The sequence below is a fragment of the Gossypium raimondii genome, chromosome 10, assembly GCF_025698545.1.
Source record: "Gossypium raimondii isolate GPD5lz chromosome 10, ASM2569854v1, whole genome shotgun sequence".
NCBI classification, from domain to species: domain Eukaryota; kingdom Viridiplantae; phylum Streptophyta; class Magnoliopsida; order Malvales; family Malvaceae; genus Gossypium; species Gossypium raimondii.
Genome location: NC_068574.1, coordinates 24,136,601 through 24,152,989, shown reverse-complemented (window position 1 = coordinate 24,152,989; position 16,389 = coordinate 24,136,601). Strand labels below are relative to the sequence as shown.

Sequence of the window (16,389 nt, the reverse complement as noted above, 5' to 3'; positions counted from 1 at the left end):
TTTTTGTTTTTTTTTACATGACTAAGGATGAATATTGTTATTGTAGTACGGCATTTTTATGTTATTCATGCTAGAGTTCATTCTGGAGCTGCTCATGCTGTAGTATAGAAAATATCAGGGTTTCTCTATCCTTTCGGTTGGAATCTGGTTATGGCTTAACGGATGGCTATATTTTGTTCCTAAGTGAATATTTTGATTTCTTAATGGTTTTGACTTTTGAGGCTATTGAGAGATCTTGATACACTCTCTTTGAAGAATGTGGCAAGATTGAACATATCTACATGAAACTTTGTTCTTAGCATGTTTTCATTAGGGTTTTGTTTCCTAATCCTTTGTTATGTAAGTACAGATTTCAAACCTAGCCTTGAACAAGTCATTTCAAAAGCCTGCTTATGATGTAATTTGCAATTGCAGGAGGACATGGAACATTTTGGAGATGTTGGCTCCTTGGACGACAATATGGAGTCTTTTCTCTCACATGATGATGGAGATGGGGGAATTTGTTTGGCACCCTAAAACGAAATCCTTCTGAACATGCTACTGAGACTTCAAAGGGTAACATCTGAGTTCATGCTTTCAGCACTCTTTATTCTTCAAATTGACCACAGTAATGACTTGTTTTATACATTTCAGGTTTTGGCTTCAATGAAGTTGGTTTAATACGTAAAAGCAATGGCAAAGTCACCTGTTTTCATTTCTCTTCTGATGGAAAGCTATTGGCCAGTGCTGGGCATGACAAGAAAGTATAAAGATTTGTAGCATATAAGGAACGAAGTTTCATATGTAGCATGCAGCATAAGTTAGGATTATCAATTATTTTGTCATTGACTGTTTTATTTCCATAAATGACTTGGATCCTTGCAGAATATTTATGGGAATATTTATGATTAATCGGAAAAAAAAAAAAAACCTTAAATGGAAGTGTGGAATAATGATGGTCATGCTTGTCAATTTCCTGTCAGGAGGCTGTTCTTTGGAACATGGAAACTCTGAAAACTGAATGCACACCTGAGGAAAACACTCATATTATAACTGATATTCGCTTCAGACCAAATTCCACTCAGCTGGCAACATCTTCTTTTGATGCAACAGTGCGAGTTTGGGATGCTGCACAAGTATAACTTCTAGCTCCTTTCTTTTTGCATTTGTGTGTAATTCTCTCTTATGGGGCCCTTTCGCCCCTTTATTTTGTGGTAGTCTTCCCTCCGGTTTTACATTTAGATTTTAGACTACTACACATTCTGCTATTGTCTATGCTGAACTAATGCTTACACCATTAGTTCTGACATTGTTTGATTGAAGACAAAACACAAAGTTGTTATAGTCACAGAAAAGACTACCAATTCTAATTTGTTCAATGCTGGTGAATTTTAGGGTTTTCATATCAGGGATGCTTGTTTTCTGTTATTTTTGCAGCCAAGTTATTGCATGTGGAAATTTACAGTGCATACGGCACAAGTTATGTCCCTTGATTTTCACCCTAAGAAGAATGATCTTTTCTGCTCTTGTGATGGTAACAGTGAGATTCGCTTTTGGAACATCAATCAGTATTCTTGCACTCGTATCTCCGAGGCTAGCCTTCTAGATCCTTAAGCTTTGTTCTATTTTATTAGTGCAGCAGGTTCTTTTGGATCCAATGTTTTTCATCTAAGTTACTTCCACTGATTGAAGCAGGGAGGCTGCAGTAATGTCAGATTTCAACCAAGAATAGGACAATTTCTAGCTGCGGCAGCGGAGACTGTTGTGTCTATTGTGGATGTTGAGACTGACAGAAGAGCACAGTTATTGCAGGTAGAAATTTTATTAAATATGTAAATTTTTTAAAGGAAGAGTATATTACCTCATTTATAGTGAAACCAATTTCGACACGGTATGGTTTCATCTGGAGAATTTTATTTACTCTCAGGGGCACAATACAGAGGTTCACTCTATTTGTTGGGACACAAATGGAGACTTTTTAGCATCTGTCAGTCTGGATTCTGTTAGAGTGTGGTCGCTGGCCTAGGGAGAGTGCATTCATGAGCTCAATTCTAGTGGGAACAAGTTTCAATCTTGTGTTTTTCATCCTAGCTTTCCTGCTCTCTTGGTTGTTAGTGGTTATCAGGTGTCGTTTCGTATTCTTAAGTTATCATTTGCCATTTGTTTCACCCACTCTTCGACTCCTTGCAGTTGATGATTGATGGCTCTATTTCCATTTCATGGATAGCTGTCTGTATTATTTCGGATACGGTATTTTTTACCTTCATTGTTCTGTGACTATCTCCTAAGCTTCTATCTTTTGCAGTCACTGGAGCTTTGGAACAGAGCTGAGAACACGTGTATGACAATTCCGGCCCATGACTGTGTTATATCAGCCCTGACACAGTCTCAAGTTACAGGGATGGTTGCCTCTGCCAGCTACGACAAATCCGTCAAAATATGGAAATAGCTGTGTCAGCCACCTTTTAGGTGGATCCGATCTACCATTAGCAACTCTTCCATTTCCTTTAGTTCGATATTTTCGGTTGATTTACTTTGGGCTAATTTCTTTCACAAGGTTTTAATAATGTGGATTGTTAGTTTTTCATAACTCATCAATGGCGGGTTTGCAGTGTTGCATTGTGGGAATGCTATACATTCTGAATTTGTTCAAACATCAGAGACACACAGGTAATTTTTGTTGTGGCTTGGGGATTGCTCTGATATAGACATTTTAATATGTACATTTATGTAGGCGATAGAGTTGACTTATTATCCAAGAATAAAATCTGTCAAAGTGTGACTTAATTTGAGAAATGAAAATGGTTGGCTTTGGCACTTTAGACACACAGAGAGACATCAGCTTAAGGCATTATTATAAATTGTGGATTACATTTATATCCATAATCCCTTGCATTTCTTTGTTTTCTGTTTGTACCCTTCCGATAATTCAAATCAACCCTATCTATTTATTAATTGCCTACCTGTTGGTCTATCTATATATTTAGATGATTTTTATTTTGGTATAAAATTATATATTAAATGTTATTAGAACTTTTAGGCATGGTACTAAAGTTATATCCACGTTTAATAAAACTATGTGAAAAATATCCGAGGTTTGCAAAGTTATACAAAAGGTTATCTTATAAGGTTTGGGATATTAAAATCTTAAAATTATTTTAATCTTTTAAGAATATTTGTGAAATAAGAAAATATATCTCCGATATTCCAAGTAAATGCACATCAACATTATGTAAAAGGTCAGTAAAAAATTCTATACTTCTAAATACTATTAAAATTATGCCAAAAGTTATGGTTTTGTAAATGGTATTACAAAAGTTAAAAATAAAAGAAAAATAAAAACGATAATATAATTTTGTCTCTCAACTTGGTAATTTATTTACTTTAATACTTATATTTTTTTCCATTTTGCTGCTTAAATTTTGTAATTAGGTACATTTTGGATTTTGAACTTGAAAGATCTAGGGTAAATTACATCACAAGTCATCCAACTATGGGTCAGTTTTCTTTTAGTCATCTTAATATGAATTTTTAAATTGGTTATCCAATTAATTGAGAATTTTTGTCCATTTCATTACGTGTTGTTAAGTGTGACAAAGGGTGGCATGGCAGTTAAAAATTGGTATAATAACAAATTCAATCCTCAACTTTTACTTTATATCAATTTAGTCATAATTTTAAATAAAATTAATTCTCAAAATTTACAAATGGTTTCAATTTGATCCTAATTCTAAAAAGTCAGAGAAATATATAAAAGTACATAAAAAGTTTTTTTAAATATAATAAATTTAAAGAATATACAAAAATTTTAAGAAAAGGTTTTTGAATAAAGAACAATATTTAAAAAATAAAAATATATAAAATAAACGTATATTTAAAATATATAAAAATATTAAATATTTACCTTCTTCCTCCATTTCTTCCACCCCACTACCATCGTTGCCTCCACCAAAGATGAATCTAAAGAGAACAAGTAAGGATCATGAACCCCAAAATGAAAAAAATACTATGTAGGCCTCTTAAAAATCTCCTATCTGCCAAAATGAAACCACAACTTGCGTCTGGAACCAAGTTTCCCTCCCAGCCACCATTTCATCTACTACTGGATCTACTACTCAACTGTCACCTTTGTAGCTACTTGAAACCTTTGCAGATCTGGGTTATGAATTTTGTTTGGTTTTTTTTTAATTTTTTTTTTGAAAAATATTTATGTATTATATATATATTTTAAAATTTTTTAGAGTTAGGATAAAATTGAGATTATTTGTAAAATTTGAGGGTTAACTTTTTTAAAATTATAACTAAATCGATATAATATGTAAAATTTGAGAGTTAAATTTGTTATTATATCATTTTTTGATTACCACATTACCCTCTCGTTAGACACTTAACAAAACTTGATGAAAATGGAAAAAGAAAAATCTTCATTAGTTGAGGGACCAAATTAAAAAAAAAACTTTATAGTTAGCGTCCAAAAATGAAATAGGCCCATAGTTGGGTGACCTGTGGTGTAGTTTGCTCAAAGATACAAAAGTTTGATGATGTGACACTCTAAGGTTGTGCCACATCATCACGTTCAGTGTTTTAATAACTGAACGGGTTGTTGAACAAGTCAGACCATTGGTACTCAATTCAAAAATCGACTAGTTCAATCGCTAGACCAAAAATAAATAAATAAATAATCGTAAAATTTTTTATAAAATAAAGATAAAATTATTAAACCGGTTCAACATGTTCACTGTCAATTTTTGTCTCAATTTTTTATTTTTATCAATTTCTAGTAGTTTCTGAGTCAATCGATTCAGCCTCTTTGTTTGAACCGTTATATCGATCAGTTCTCAGCCTATTTGATTCAGTCCTATTTCAGTAACACTGGTCAATTCATCAAATTTTAATAGAACCCATGTTTAGGGAACAAAATTGATCTAATTGCCAAGTTCAAGAGCCAAAGTAAACAAAAATTAAAGTACAATTATCAAAGTGGATCTAATTGTTAAGTTCAAGGGCAAAAAAATATATCATCCCTTTTCAAAAATATGTAAAATGTAACCATATTGTATATATAAAGTTTCTAGAGTATCAAAATTATATATGAATTAAAAATAATTGTACTAATTTATTTTTATAAATGAAAATTGAATTAAAATATTAATTGTACAAAAATATTCGAAAGTGTGTTAAACTACTTTAATATTTTAACGATCAAACCGTTGACATGCATGATCTATATGAATGGAATATGAAATATAACGGTAAAATTATTAAAATATTAATTGTGCAAAAAGATAAGGAAGGGTGCAAAACTACTTTAGTTGTTTTGTTGACAAGTAGAATCAACAAAGGGGAGTGTATGACAGTGATGAAAATGGGTCACCTTGGATTGAGGCAAAGAGCCATTGTCTTTAGTGGGAATGGTGATGGCTTGGAAAGTTTATTTGGTTGGGGAAGAAGGTTCTAAGTGTTCTTAGTGTGCGTGTTCAATGATCTCTCAAGCATTGGGATTGGGCTTATATATAGGGGATAAGGGATGTAACGCTTTGACTTTGGCAGGCACAAGGTTTAGCATAGTCTTTTAGCAGTATGATTGGCGTAGTGGTATTCGTCTGAGTGCCCATTTCTGGCGTATAGAGTGGGCAGATACATTTATATGTTTAAGATTATGAGGGCTCCATGCCATATTGCTATGGTTTGTTGGAATAAAGAAGTGAAAAAGTGAATAGATATTGAGGGTTGAGTGCATGTCAAAGGTTTGATGTGCCCCTTTTTTAGTGGAACTGTGCAAGTTAAGTTACAAGGTAAGTTGGTTAGGAGTTAATCGAATGTGAGCTAATATAGTTAAAGATAAGGGGAAATACTCAATTAGGTTTCTCGGAAGTTATGGACTTTGATAAGATAATTCCATAGTGATGTGACATTTGTCAAGTTTCAATAAAGACTTGGACTATTTTAATAGGCCTTCAAGTTTAAAGGGAGTTATTTTCTTCTTTTTCCAAAATAATAAAATCTAAGGTTAGAGGATTCTGAAGTATCCCTTTAAACTGGATCGGAAATCCTAGATTTTATCAGTAATATTTCCATGCCAAGGTAAGTTTTATGGCTCTAAGTAGATTTGTATGAGTGAATAGAGAAGTAAGGCCTTGTATGGGGGTTAAATGATTGTAAAGGTTATTTGTATGGGTTTTAAGGGTGATCTTTTATTTTATAAGGAAGTGGTTGCTACAGTCCTTAATTGAGTGCTGGATCTAAAGCCCAAGTTGCTATTTGAAGTTGTCAAGTGAGTCCCTAGGCCGACTCCTGTAAGTTGTATGCTGTTTATTCTAGATACTCCTATGAAGAATCGTATGAACCATGAACTAAGATTAGAAAAGGATGATATGATGAGTATGTTGATATATGAATGTTGGATAAGATTTGCATGTATAGATTGTAAGAATCTGAAAAGTGTAGAGTATGTGATAAGAAAGCTGGAGTAAAAGATATGATTGTAAGAACATGTCTGGAATGTGTAAGACGAGATGTATGTTAAGTTTGGTGCTAATGTATGAAAAATCTATTAAGTGTTTGTGCCTGTACACCATGGTGGATTCTAAAGGGGTTCGTCGGGACTTTAAACACGATCTCTGTAAGGAAAGCCCATGGCCATTACACCATACTGTGTAAGAACTTAGCTGGTGGGTTACGACATCATATGGAAAGAAATAAATGAAGGTTATTACCTAACGGGTTTTTCTGCGTGACATAGGACGATGAGGGGAAAACCTCACGAAATGTGAGTTTAGGCGAATCCCTATCGTAAACACGCCAAAAAATGTATGCCTTTGTGACAATCTATGAAATGGAAGGCTTTATGGTGATCTAAGGAAAGGAAAGTCCATGTGGCAAATGATGAAAGGAACACCTTCGTGGCGCACACAAAAGCATGACCATTGTGGCAACCATCTGAAGAAAACACTTCTGTGGCAGACCTTGAAAGAAAGAATGATATTCTCAACAAAATCTAAAGGAACACAATTTATAGTGAAATCTGAATGAAAAGTCCTTGTGGCGTATCATGTTACACTTTCGATAAGATAATGTAATGATTTTCCTTGTGATGAGCTCTATATAAGTTATTGGGGCCTATCTTGCATGGTCTTAATATAAAAACTGAGAATCTGGAATGCGCCAAAGCATGTGGTAAATTCAAAGTATGGGCAAGTTAGACTTGAAGAACAAAGCTGAGTAAAGGCTATGTCTGGTACATTGAAGAAGGTTATCTGTCTGTAATTATTAGAGGAAAAAGGAGTGTCATCCAGTAAGGATCAAACAGTATAATTAAAGAATGTATCTTCTACCTATGTACAAAATAATTCATGGATTTTGAAGAAACGATGGCTTAGAATGTAAGAATAACAATATTTTGTTTGTATGGGCCTTTGGAATGGGGATGGTTAAGGAATCACAAAAGTGAGGAGTGAAGAAAGTGAGTTATGTATCAAAGATTTTGAGGGTAATGCATGATTCTAGAATAAGTTATGACATCTATGGTGTGAAAAATGAAATTATAGGAAGGTATTCATTAGAGACAGTTGAAGAACAAAGAACAATGAGATGGTTAATTGAATTTCTAGATACGACGTGTAAAAACAATTTATGTAACTGGTGTTTATCTCACTAAGTTCTCATGAACTTACTTTTGTGTGTTATATTACATGTAGATTGATTTGGGTTTACACTAGGAGATATGATGCCAGGGCTACGCCAAATGAGTTGCGTATCGAACTATTATGCATACAAAACAAGTTTTTTTGCGTATTCGAGTCTGAGTTGTTTTATAGAAGTCTTTTACACCGAATAATTATAACAGACTAGGACATCAATTCAATCATAGTTGTAAATAAATTCGTTATGTATACCAATTGAGTTCTTGTATTATTCACACTTATGTATTTATCAGAGAAATTTATAATTAAATAGTTGTAATCGAATGTGAATTTGCATAATTGAGTGAGCTACATATGTACTTGAGTAGTAACACCTGGGATTAATTTAAAACAAAACAGAAATTTTAAGAAAAAGTTGTAAAAATTGGAAATAGGGGTCACACGGCCGTGTGAAAACACCCTATGCCGTGTAACATTCGAACGAAGGACACACAGCCGTGTCCTAGCCCCTGTCCTCACCCACGTAACTAACTATGGCTGAACATCAAATAGGTCCTTAGCATGCACTATACTTCAATTATTTCACAATTTCACCATGTAATATTTCCTATTATTCAATTTAGTCCCTATTTGACAATTTCACTAAAAATTCCTTTAGAAAAGTTGTTTATCTAACAACAACCATTCATTTTCTATCACCAAACTTCAAAAATCACATATATTCATCAATGGTAAAACCCTAATAGTTTAACAATTTTACAAATTAGTCCTCGAGCTAGCTAGATTGAGCTACAACGATCTCAAAAATATAAAAATAATCAAAAACAGGACAAAAATGCATACCTAATTGAAGAAAATAGGGTTTCCATAGCTGCCATTATTTCTTAATTTTGGTTGTAAAAGATGAATAAAAGGAAATGGTTTTGTTTTATTTGATTATTTTTATCATATAATTACTTTTTTACTTAATTAACCTTAAAAACTTTACAAATTACACAATTGCCAAGCCATGTACATCCACTATCACTTATTATGGTCTAATTACCATATAAGGACATCCAATTTAAAGTTATATAGCTATTTAATACCTTTAGCTATTAGTGCTCAACTTTTGCACTTTACGTGATTTAGTCCTTCATATCAAATCAATCATGTAAACGGTAAAATTTCTTAACGCAATTTTTATACAGCAATACTATCATGCTGTAGACTATAAAATAATGATAAAATAATTTTTTGACTTCGGATTTGTGGTTCCAAAATCACTGTTCTGATTTCACTGAAAACGAGCTATTACACTGATCTCATTTAGAAAATTTTACAAGATCACTATAGTAGCTTATCGATTCATCCAGGAAGTAATAAAATGTATGATGATTTGAAATAGATGTACTGGTGGCCAAGTATGAAACGAAAGATTTCAGAGTTTGTATCAAAATGCTTATTACAACCTTTGATGATTCCAAAGTGGAAATGGGAACGTGTCACGATGGATTTTGTATCGGGATTGCCTCTATCTTTGAGAAAGAAAGATGTTGTGTGGGTCATTGTAGATTTTTTGACGAAATTCGCGCATTTCATTCCTATGCATAAAGATTTTTCACTTGAGAAATTGGTCGAATTGTATATTTTGGAGATTGTTAGATTTCACGGGGTGCTAGTTTCAATAATCTCTGATAGGGATCCATGGTTTACGTCTCGATTTTGGAGCAAGTTGCATGAAGCTCTAGGTACTCGACTGTATTTTAGCACAGCATTTCATCCACAGACAGATGGTTAGTCTAAGCGAGTAATTCAGATACTTGAAGATATGCTTTGATGTTGGGTTTTAGTGTTCAAAGGTAACTAAGAGAAATTTTTGTTGTTGGTTGAATTTGCAAAAAATAACAATTATCAGGCGTTATATGGTAAAAAATATCGAACTCTGTTATACTGGACTGAGCTGAGCAAGAAAAGGTTTTTCAGTGTTGATTTGATTCGAGAAATCGAAGAAAATGTCAAAGTGATACGTGAAAGTTTGAAAGCTGTTTCTAATCGTTAGAAATCTTATGCAGATTTGAAAAGAAAAGATATAGAGTTTCAAGTTCGCGACAAAGTATTTCTGAAAGTATCACCTTGAAGGAAAGTCCTCTGTTTTGGCTGCAAAGGAAAGCTAGTTCGCGATTCATTGGGCCGTACAAGATCATTGAAAGGATTGGGCTAGTAGCTTACCAATTGGCTTTGTCGTTAGAGTTAGAAAGCATTCATAATGTATTCCATGTATCAGAGTTACGACGGTATCTATCAGACCCTTCACATGTGATATCCTTTGTAGATGTTGAGATTTAGTCAGATATGAAGTATAGTGAAGAGTCGATCAAAATTCTAGCTCGAAAAGTTAATGAATTGAGAAATAAAAGTATAACTTTAGTTAAATTTCTCTAGAAATGACACGGAATAAAAAAGGCTACCTGGGTACCGAAACAAGCTATGAAAGTGCAATACTCAAACCTATTTTCTGGTAAGGTTTTCGGGGACGAAAATTCCTTCAGGGGGAGAGTTGTAATATCCCGTTTTTAGTGAAATCAAAATAGTGTCTTTTGGACCACAAATTTGAATAGTTAATTTTTATTTTATTATTATTTTAACATCTATGGGATATTATTAAGGTTATATTAAAATTTCGTTAATAAATTTTGATGTTTGCATGGTTAATTAAGTGAAAAGGACTAAATCGTAAAAAGTGTAAAAGTGGAGTTCTATTAGGTAAAAGGGTCAAATGGATATGAAACTTGAAAGTAAATGGACTTAGATTGTAATTGTACCATTCTTAAGGTTAGTGGACAAATATGAACATAATTTAAGTGAATTCTTATGTTAATAAAAAGGGTTAAATTAGTAATTTAATAAATAAAAGTAAACTAAAACAAAGAAAAGATGGTATCATCTTTCCAAATAGTCTTTCTCCACTGAAATATTGAAGAGAAAGACCATTTTTTGTGCTTTGAAGATTCGACTAGCATTGTTCTTGCATGTGGTCATTTTTTAGGTTAGTTTTTAGTGATTTTTATGTTTTTGTGATCGTTTTAGATTAATATAACTAGCCTGGGGGTCAATTTGTAAACATGTTAAAGGTTGAGGGTTATTCCATGTATATTTTGAATTGTTATTGATGTTAAATGCTAGATTATAAATCTTTGTTGATAAATAAACAAGTTTTGTAAAGTGATTTTTGATGAAATTTGCATTTAAAGATTGATTTGTAAAATGGAAAAAATTCAAGTTAAATTTATGAAATAATGATTTATTTGGTTTGGTTTAAGTCCCTAAATAATTCGGTTAGCCTATAAGAGGGATTAATATTCTCAGATTTCAATTTATGAGCTTAAGGACTAAATTCTGAAAAATTAAAATGTTAAGGGCATATAGTAATTTTGCATAAATATGAAATGTTGACTAAATTGAATACTATAAGTATTAAATGGATTGAAATTATCTATTTAGATCAAGAGAACCCACGTACGGACCTATATTGAGGCAAAGCAAAAGCTTCGGATTAACTCGGTTTACCTTCACGTCCCTAATAGTCGAGGTAAGTTCATATGAACTGCAATCACTTAAATGTTGTCTAAATTGAATTTTTATTATTTCTTTTTATATAAATGGATCAATATATCAACATATCAATGCTATGATGAATTGACGGATATTGAGTCCCGGTTGAACTTTAGGAATTCGTAGGATAAAAATGACATGTCATTAAGGATTTCATGTTTCAGGTGCTGGTCTTGAATGTCCTACCGATGGCTGAGATCCTGCATTTGTTGCAAATACTACACAGCTCGTGTGAGTAGCATCATGTACCTTATATTCTGACCCACAGCTCGTGTGAGTAGGCCCATTCCACAGCTCGTGTGAGCAATGATGTAAAGGAAATGTTATGGTTATGTAAAGGCACACTTTGTGTAAGCTTTCCCGAGTATCTGATGTAATTCTAGACGGTTCAACAGGTATGAAAAGGAAATGAAACAGTAAGTTCTCAAGTGGAATGTATCATGAACTTATGAAAAGGAAATGGTGATCTAAATGATGTGAATAAATGTGTAAATTACTTGTTACAGATGAATTCATTTGAGCCATGTATAAATGTACTAACTTGTTCATTTGATGATGTTGTAAAGACATTATGCCAAGCTTATGGTTTAGTTGGTATTACACTTTTGCTATTTACATTATGCAAATGAAATGGTAAGTCATGTTTATGTTATACGAGCTTACTAAGCATTAATTGCTTACGTACTTTCTTTCCTATGAGTTATAGATTACCGGAAGCTCGATTGGGTTGGAAGCTCGTCGGAGATATATCACACTATCCAACATAAATATCAGTAGTTTTTGAATATTTTGGCCAAGGTTATAATGGCATGTATAGGTTGAATTGTAATGTCATTTTGTTAAATGGTTAGTTGGTGAATTGGCTTGTATAAGTTATAGATATTATCTTGGTTTAGTACCATTTGATACCTTGCTAAATGGTGTCATTTTGTTAAATAGTTAGTTGGTGAATTGGCTTGTATAAGTTATGGATGTTATCTTGGCTTGGTACCATTGGATACCTTGCTAGATTGTGTCATTTTGGTTAACTTGTGATGCATGTTTGGAATGGCTTTTGTTGTATATTTGAAATGGTATGGTAATTGTCAAGGTGTGGCATGTTTGGAAAGTTTTGAACTAGGCTTTAATGATTGAAATGTGGTAAAATTTACATGTTTAGGTAAGGGATATTGAATGCATTTGAGGTTCCTTTGAATGGCATATTGGGTAATTGATTTAAGGTATTGGAATGACATATACATATGTATGTTTAGGTAGGGTTTGATGCCTTAAAGTGGTGCACAAATGGTTCAAATGTTTATGCATGAATTGGCATGGCAAATGGCTTGTTTTTAGGCAAATTTAGGTCAACACGGCCTGAGATACGGGCGTGTGACTCAGCTGTGTGTGGCACACGGCTTGGTGACACAGTCGTGTCATTTGAGGGTTCCTTTTTATGCTAGTTAGTAAGTTACACGGCCTAACACATGGCTTAGCACGCGGGCATGTGACCCTACTCTTAGAGTTACACGAGTGAGGACACAAGTTGGGACATGGGCGTGTGTCCCTAGTTCAAATGTTACATGGCCTGAGACACAAATGTGTGTCTCAGTTGTGTGAGGCACACGGCCTGGCCCCACGGCCGTGTGACCCCTGCTTCCAAAATTTTATGAACTTTTCTTAGAGTTTTTAGATGTTTCAATTTAGTCTCGAATTGTTTCTAAGGCATTTCTAGGGCCTCAAGGGCTCGATTTAGGGACGAAATGTGTATGCATGATTAGCTTATGATATGTTCTTGATAGTGAATGAAATTTATGTTTAAATGTTCTGTTGGTACGATAATGCTCCGTAACCTTAATCCGGCTACAGATACGGGTTAGGGGTGTTACATTTACTCCCTTTTCTTGGACGGTTTGCTGACCCAACTGCTTGCCAAACTTGTTCTTTAATTACAACAAAATATATTGGATCAAATTAATTTCTTTATGACCCAAATTCCCTTGATGTTGTTGTCCATGTGGAGTGAAAATAGGTTGATGTTCATGTGGTTTTAACAAACAAACCATTCATAATTCCTTGGTCCAGCTATAAAAATTAAATCAAAGTTAACATGTCAGATAAAGTAATTAAATTATGCACATATTTAATGAAAAATAGCATAGAATTACATTCTTTATTAAATCGTGCCCCTTTTCTTAATATGAACAAAATTCACCCTTTTAACTATAAAAAACTCAGGATTAATATTATTTTTAAGTATAAAGATGTCATAAACTACTAAAAAAACTATATACTTTAGAGTTTTGACACCCTAAGCTTAATCCATTTTTCGTCCCAAGTAATGCAAAGCAAAAATTTAGGTAAAGCAATCTTGCAAGAAGTTTAAATAGAATTCCTAAGTAGAATCAACTTTTGCACATAAACATACATCAACAAATCATGCTCAAAAACTCTTTTTATTGATAAGTCGCTCACATGCAAACTTTATTTCATAATTTTATACTAAGTGAGAGAAATGCTAACATAATTCATAGAGTGCATGCTTTTCAAGGTCATACATAACATTCACCATTCAATCAAAGCTTCCTTATCAATTAAAAGAACAATCACAGGATTTAATTAATGGTCCTCATATGTTTAACTTAGCAATTCCTCTCCACTAATGTAGTTGCCATTTTTATAAAAAATCATTAGGTCTTTTATAGGGTTCGAATGGGGTTAAGCTCAAGGTAGGGATAAAGAGAAGTGAATTTTTAGGTTCAATAATCTTAACCCTAACTTTGCCTTGGATCCTTTCAAGGTGCATCCTTCCTACTAACGAGTTTTTCCACCCTCAAACTTAATTTGAAGCTTTATGTCCAACAATATCCTCAATACTTGAGTATTTATTTTACTCTTTTTGCTTGACATTTGAACAAAGATGTTTCTCTTTTTTTCTTTGAACGTACATAGAACATATACATCTTTTTGACTTTTTCCTTGATCTTTGCTCACCAAGACAAGTATAGTTAAGATAGGTGCAAAAATATGATAAAACTTAAAATGATGGTAATATGGCTTATGATATAGGTGAATAACAATAAAATAAGCTTGAAGGCTCAAACTAAGGTTTCAAGGGTTAAATTAAGGTTTTAAGGGTTAAATTCACATGGTAGGCTTGAAAGGCTCAAACGATCCAAAGAAAATGTGCCTATATCATGTTTAGGATTTCGCCTTAAGAAAGTTATTAAGTCAATCCTAAGGACTTAAACCTTCATGTATATTTATTTCTAAGAAAATTAAATTTTCATGGCAAAAGACTACATAAGACCAAAGAACATATAATCATTCTATAACCTAAGATAACATAAAAAAAAACTCAGATAAAATTAGAAATCATTTTTGCATTTGAGCTAACTTATGAACAAGTTTTTTTTTTTCTGAACATCATTTTGTTTTAGCATATTTATGTGTAAACATTAAATCATACTGAAGAAAAAATTTAAAATTCATGAAAATTTTTCCTTACCCCCTTTAAAAAGAAGGAATGTTCTCATTGTGTAAACAAAGTAATGAATGAGAACTGAGCACTAGGTAAGATAGCAAAAAAAGCGAGGTGAGTCATGGAGACTGCTTAAGTACCAAGTCTTTCTTAACAATCCAATCCTAGATATGTTAATTCACATTACAACACTACTTTGCTTTTTATTATAGAAGAGGCATTGAGCTTAATTTATTCATGTTTGGAAATTATTCAATTCATTTTATACATAAAACAAAATAATCCTAAGTAAATAAAAATATCTTAAAAGTAATACTAAGAAAAAAAAATTCCTGCCCTTTTATTAATTTGTGTCATCCCCTTTTTTTTCGAGATTGCTACAACATATGGAAGTGATGTTGCGGCGAAGGGAAGGGGTAGCGAGTGTTGGATATTTTTCTCCTCATCACTATTCTGTGCCTCGAGCCCAACACTGTAAAAATTTTATTACCTACACTAAAATAAAACTTGACAGAAATAAATTGATTAAACCTTGGGCCAACTTGACCTTCTTATCGAACATAAAAATAAAATTGAACATAAACTCAAAATAAAAAAAAGATTAAAACTCATTTTAGGCTACTTCAAAAATTTCTTCTCGAAAAATTACATCAAATTAAATTCCCAAGAAAGGTTAGAGGGGTAGAAAATTGTCCTGCTTAAGTTCCAATCTCCTTAGACAGAATTAATTCAAAGTACTAATTCAAGAAAAATAATTTCTAAGCATGTCATTTATTCAAATGAGAGAGAAAAGAATTGAAAAGTAAATTAATGATGGAGAGAGTGAGGAGAACTCCCTCAATGTTATTGTCATTGACAAAGGTGATGTCAAACGGTCATTTATCATACCAATTGTATCCATCTAGGAAGAAGAGACAATGTTGCCCAACAACTAAATTCAATATTTGATCAAAGAATAGCAGCAGGAAATGGTCTTTCTATTTTACTTTGCTTGACTTTCTGTCATTCATACAAAATTTCCTACCCGTAATGATCCTTAATGAAATCATCTCATTTTCCATTATACCTTATTTCTTTGGTACAAGTCCCACCCACTAAATGCCATAGATGGGACCCATGATCCTTGCTTTTAACCATTTAGGCGTGAGTTTCCTAGGACCAAATACTTGAGATTGAATCAATCTCTTCTGTCCCTCAATATAACTCTTTCCAGTAACTAATGGTCTTTTCAAAAAGTTAAGTCTAACTCGAGTGACTCTTTTCTTTATGGGTTGGGTTTCTTGTACTCATGTGATCATAGCTCTAATGATTCGAACTGAGCTTTTGAAGTAAATCCTTCTGAGTTAGCTTCCAAGCATATTTCATCCTCATCTTGATGTGGAGGGTTAGATGAAATATTTTCCTATGGATCATTGTATTCTAATTTTGTAGGAACCGGCAAATCTTCCTTAGAGATAGTAGAACAATGTAATTGCCCTTTTTAGTGAAATTAGAACAGTGGTTCTGAGACCACAAATCCAACGTGAAAATATTTATTTTATTATTATTTTAATGTATATGGTGTGTTAGTAGTGTTGTATAAAAATTTCGTCAAGAAATTTTGATGTTCGCATGTTTAATTAAGTAAAAAAGAACTAAATCGTAAAAGGTGCAAAAGTAGAGTTCTATTAGTTAAAGGTGTCAAATAGCTATGAAACTTTAATGTGGAAGGAC

At 32.9% G+C, this 16,389-nt stretch overlaps 1 protein-coding gene and 1 pseudogene across 1 annotated transcript; both read left to right on the top strand.

The window, feature by feature from the left end:
• The first annotated feature begins 396 nt into the window (after positions 1-396).
• LOC128031943 (transcriptional corepressor LEUNIG_HOMOLOG-like) lies at positions 397-749 on the top strand (annotated as a pseudogene).
• Positions 750-974: 225 nt separating this feature from the next.
• On the top strand, positions 975-1,651 carry LOC105775068 (transcriptional corepressor LEUNIG_HOMOLOG-like). The gene is made up of 2 exons (XM_052622893.1): positions 975-1,115; positions 1,417-1,651. Exons 1-2 carry the CDS (start codon positions 981-983, stop codon positions 1,591-1,593), a joined length of 312 nt encoding a protein of 103 aa, XP_052478853.1. The 5' UTR covers positions 975-980; the 3' UTR covers positions 1,594-1,651.
• Positions 1,652-16,389: the final 14,738 nt, after the last annotated feature.

What these genes read in the sequence shown, in the direction of transcription:
- LOC105775068 (XM_052622893.1), top strand. Translation starts at nt 981, where the DNA reads ATGGAAACTCTGAAAACTGAATGCACACCTGAGGAAAACACTCATATT. An exon ending in GAGTTTGGGATGCTGCACAA is followed by an intron (nt 1,116 to 1,416) that starts GTATAACTTCTA and finishes TTATTTTTGCAG; the next exon opens with CCAAGTTATTGCATGTGGAA.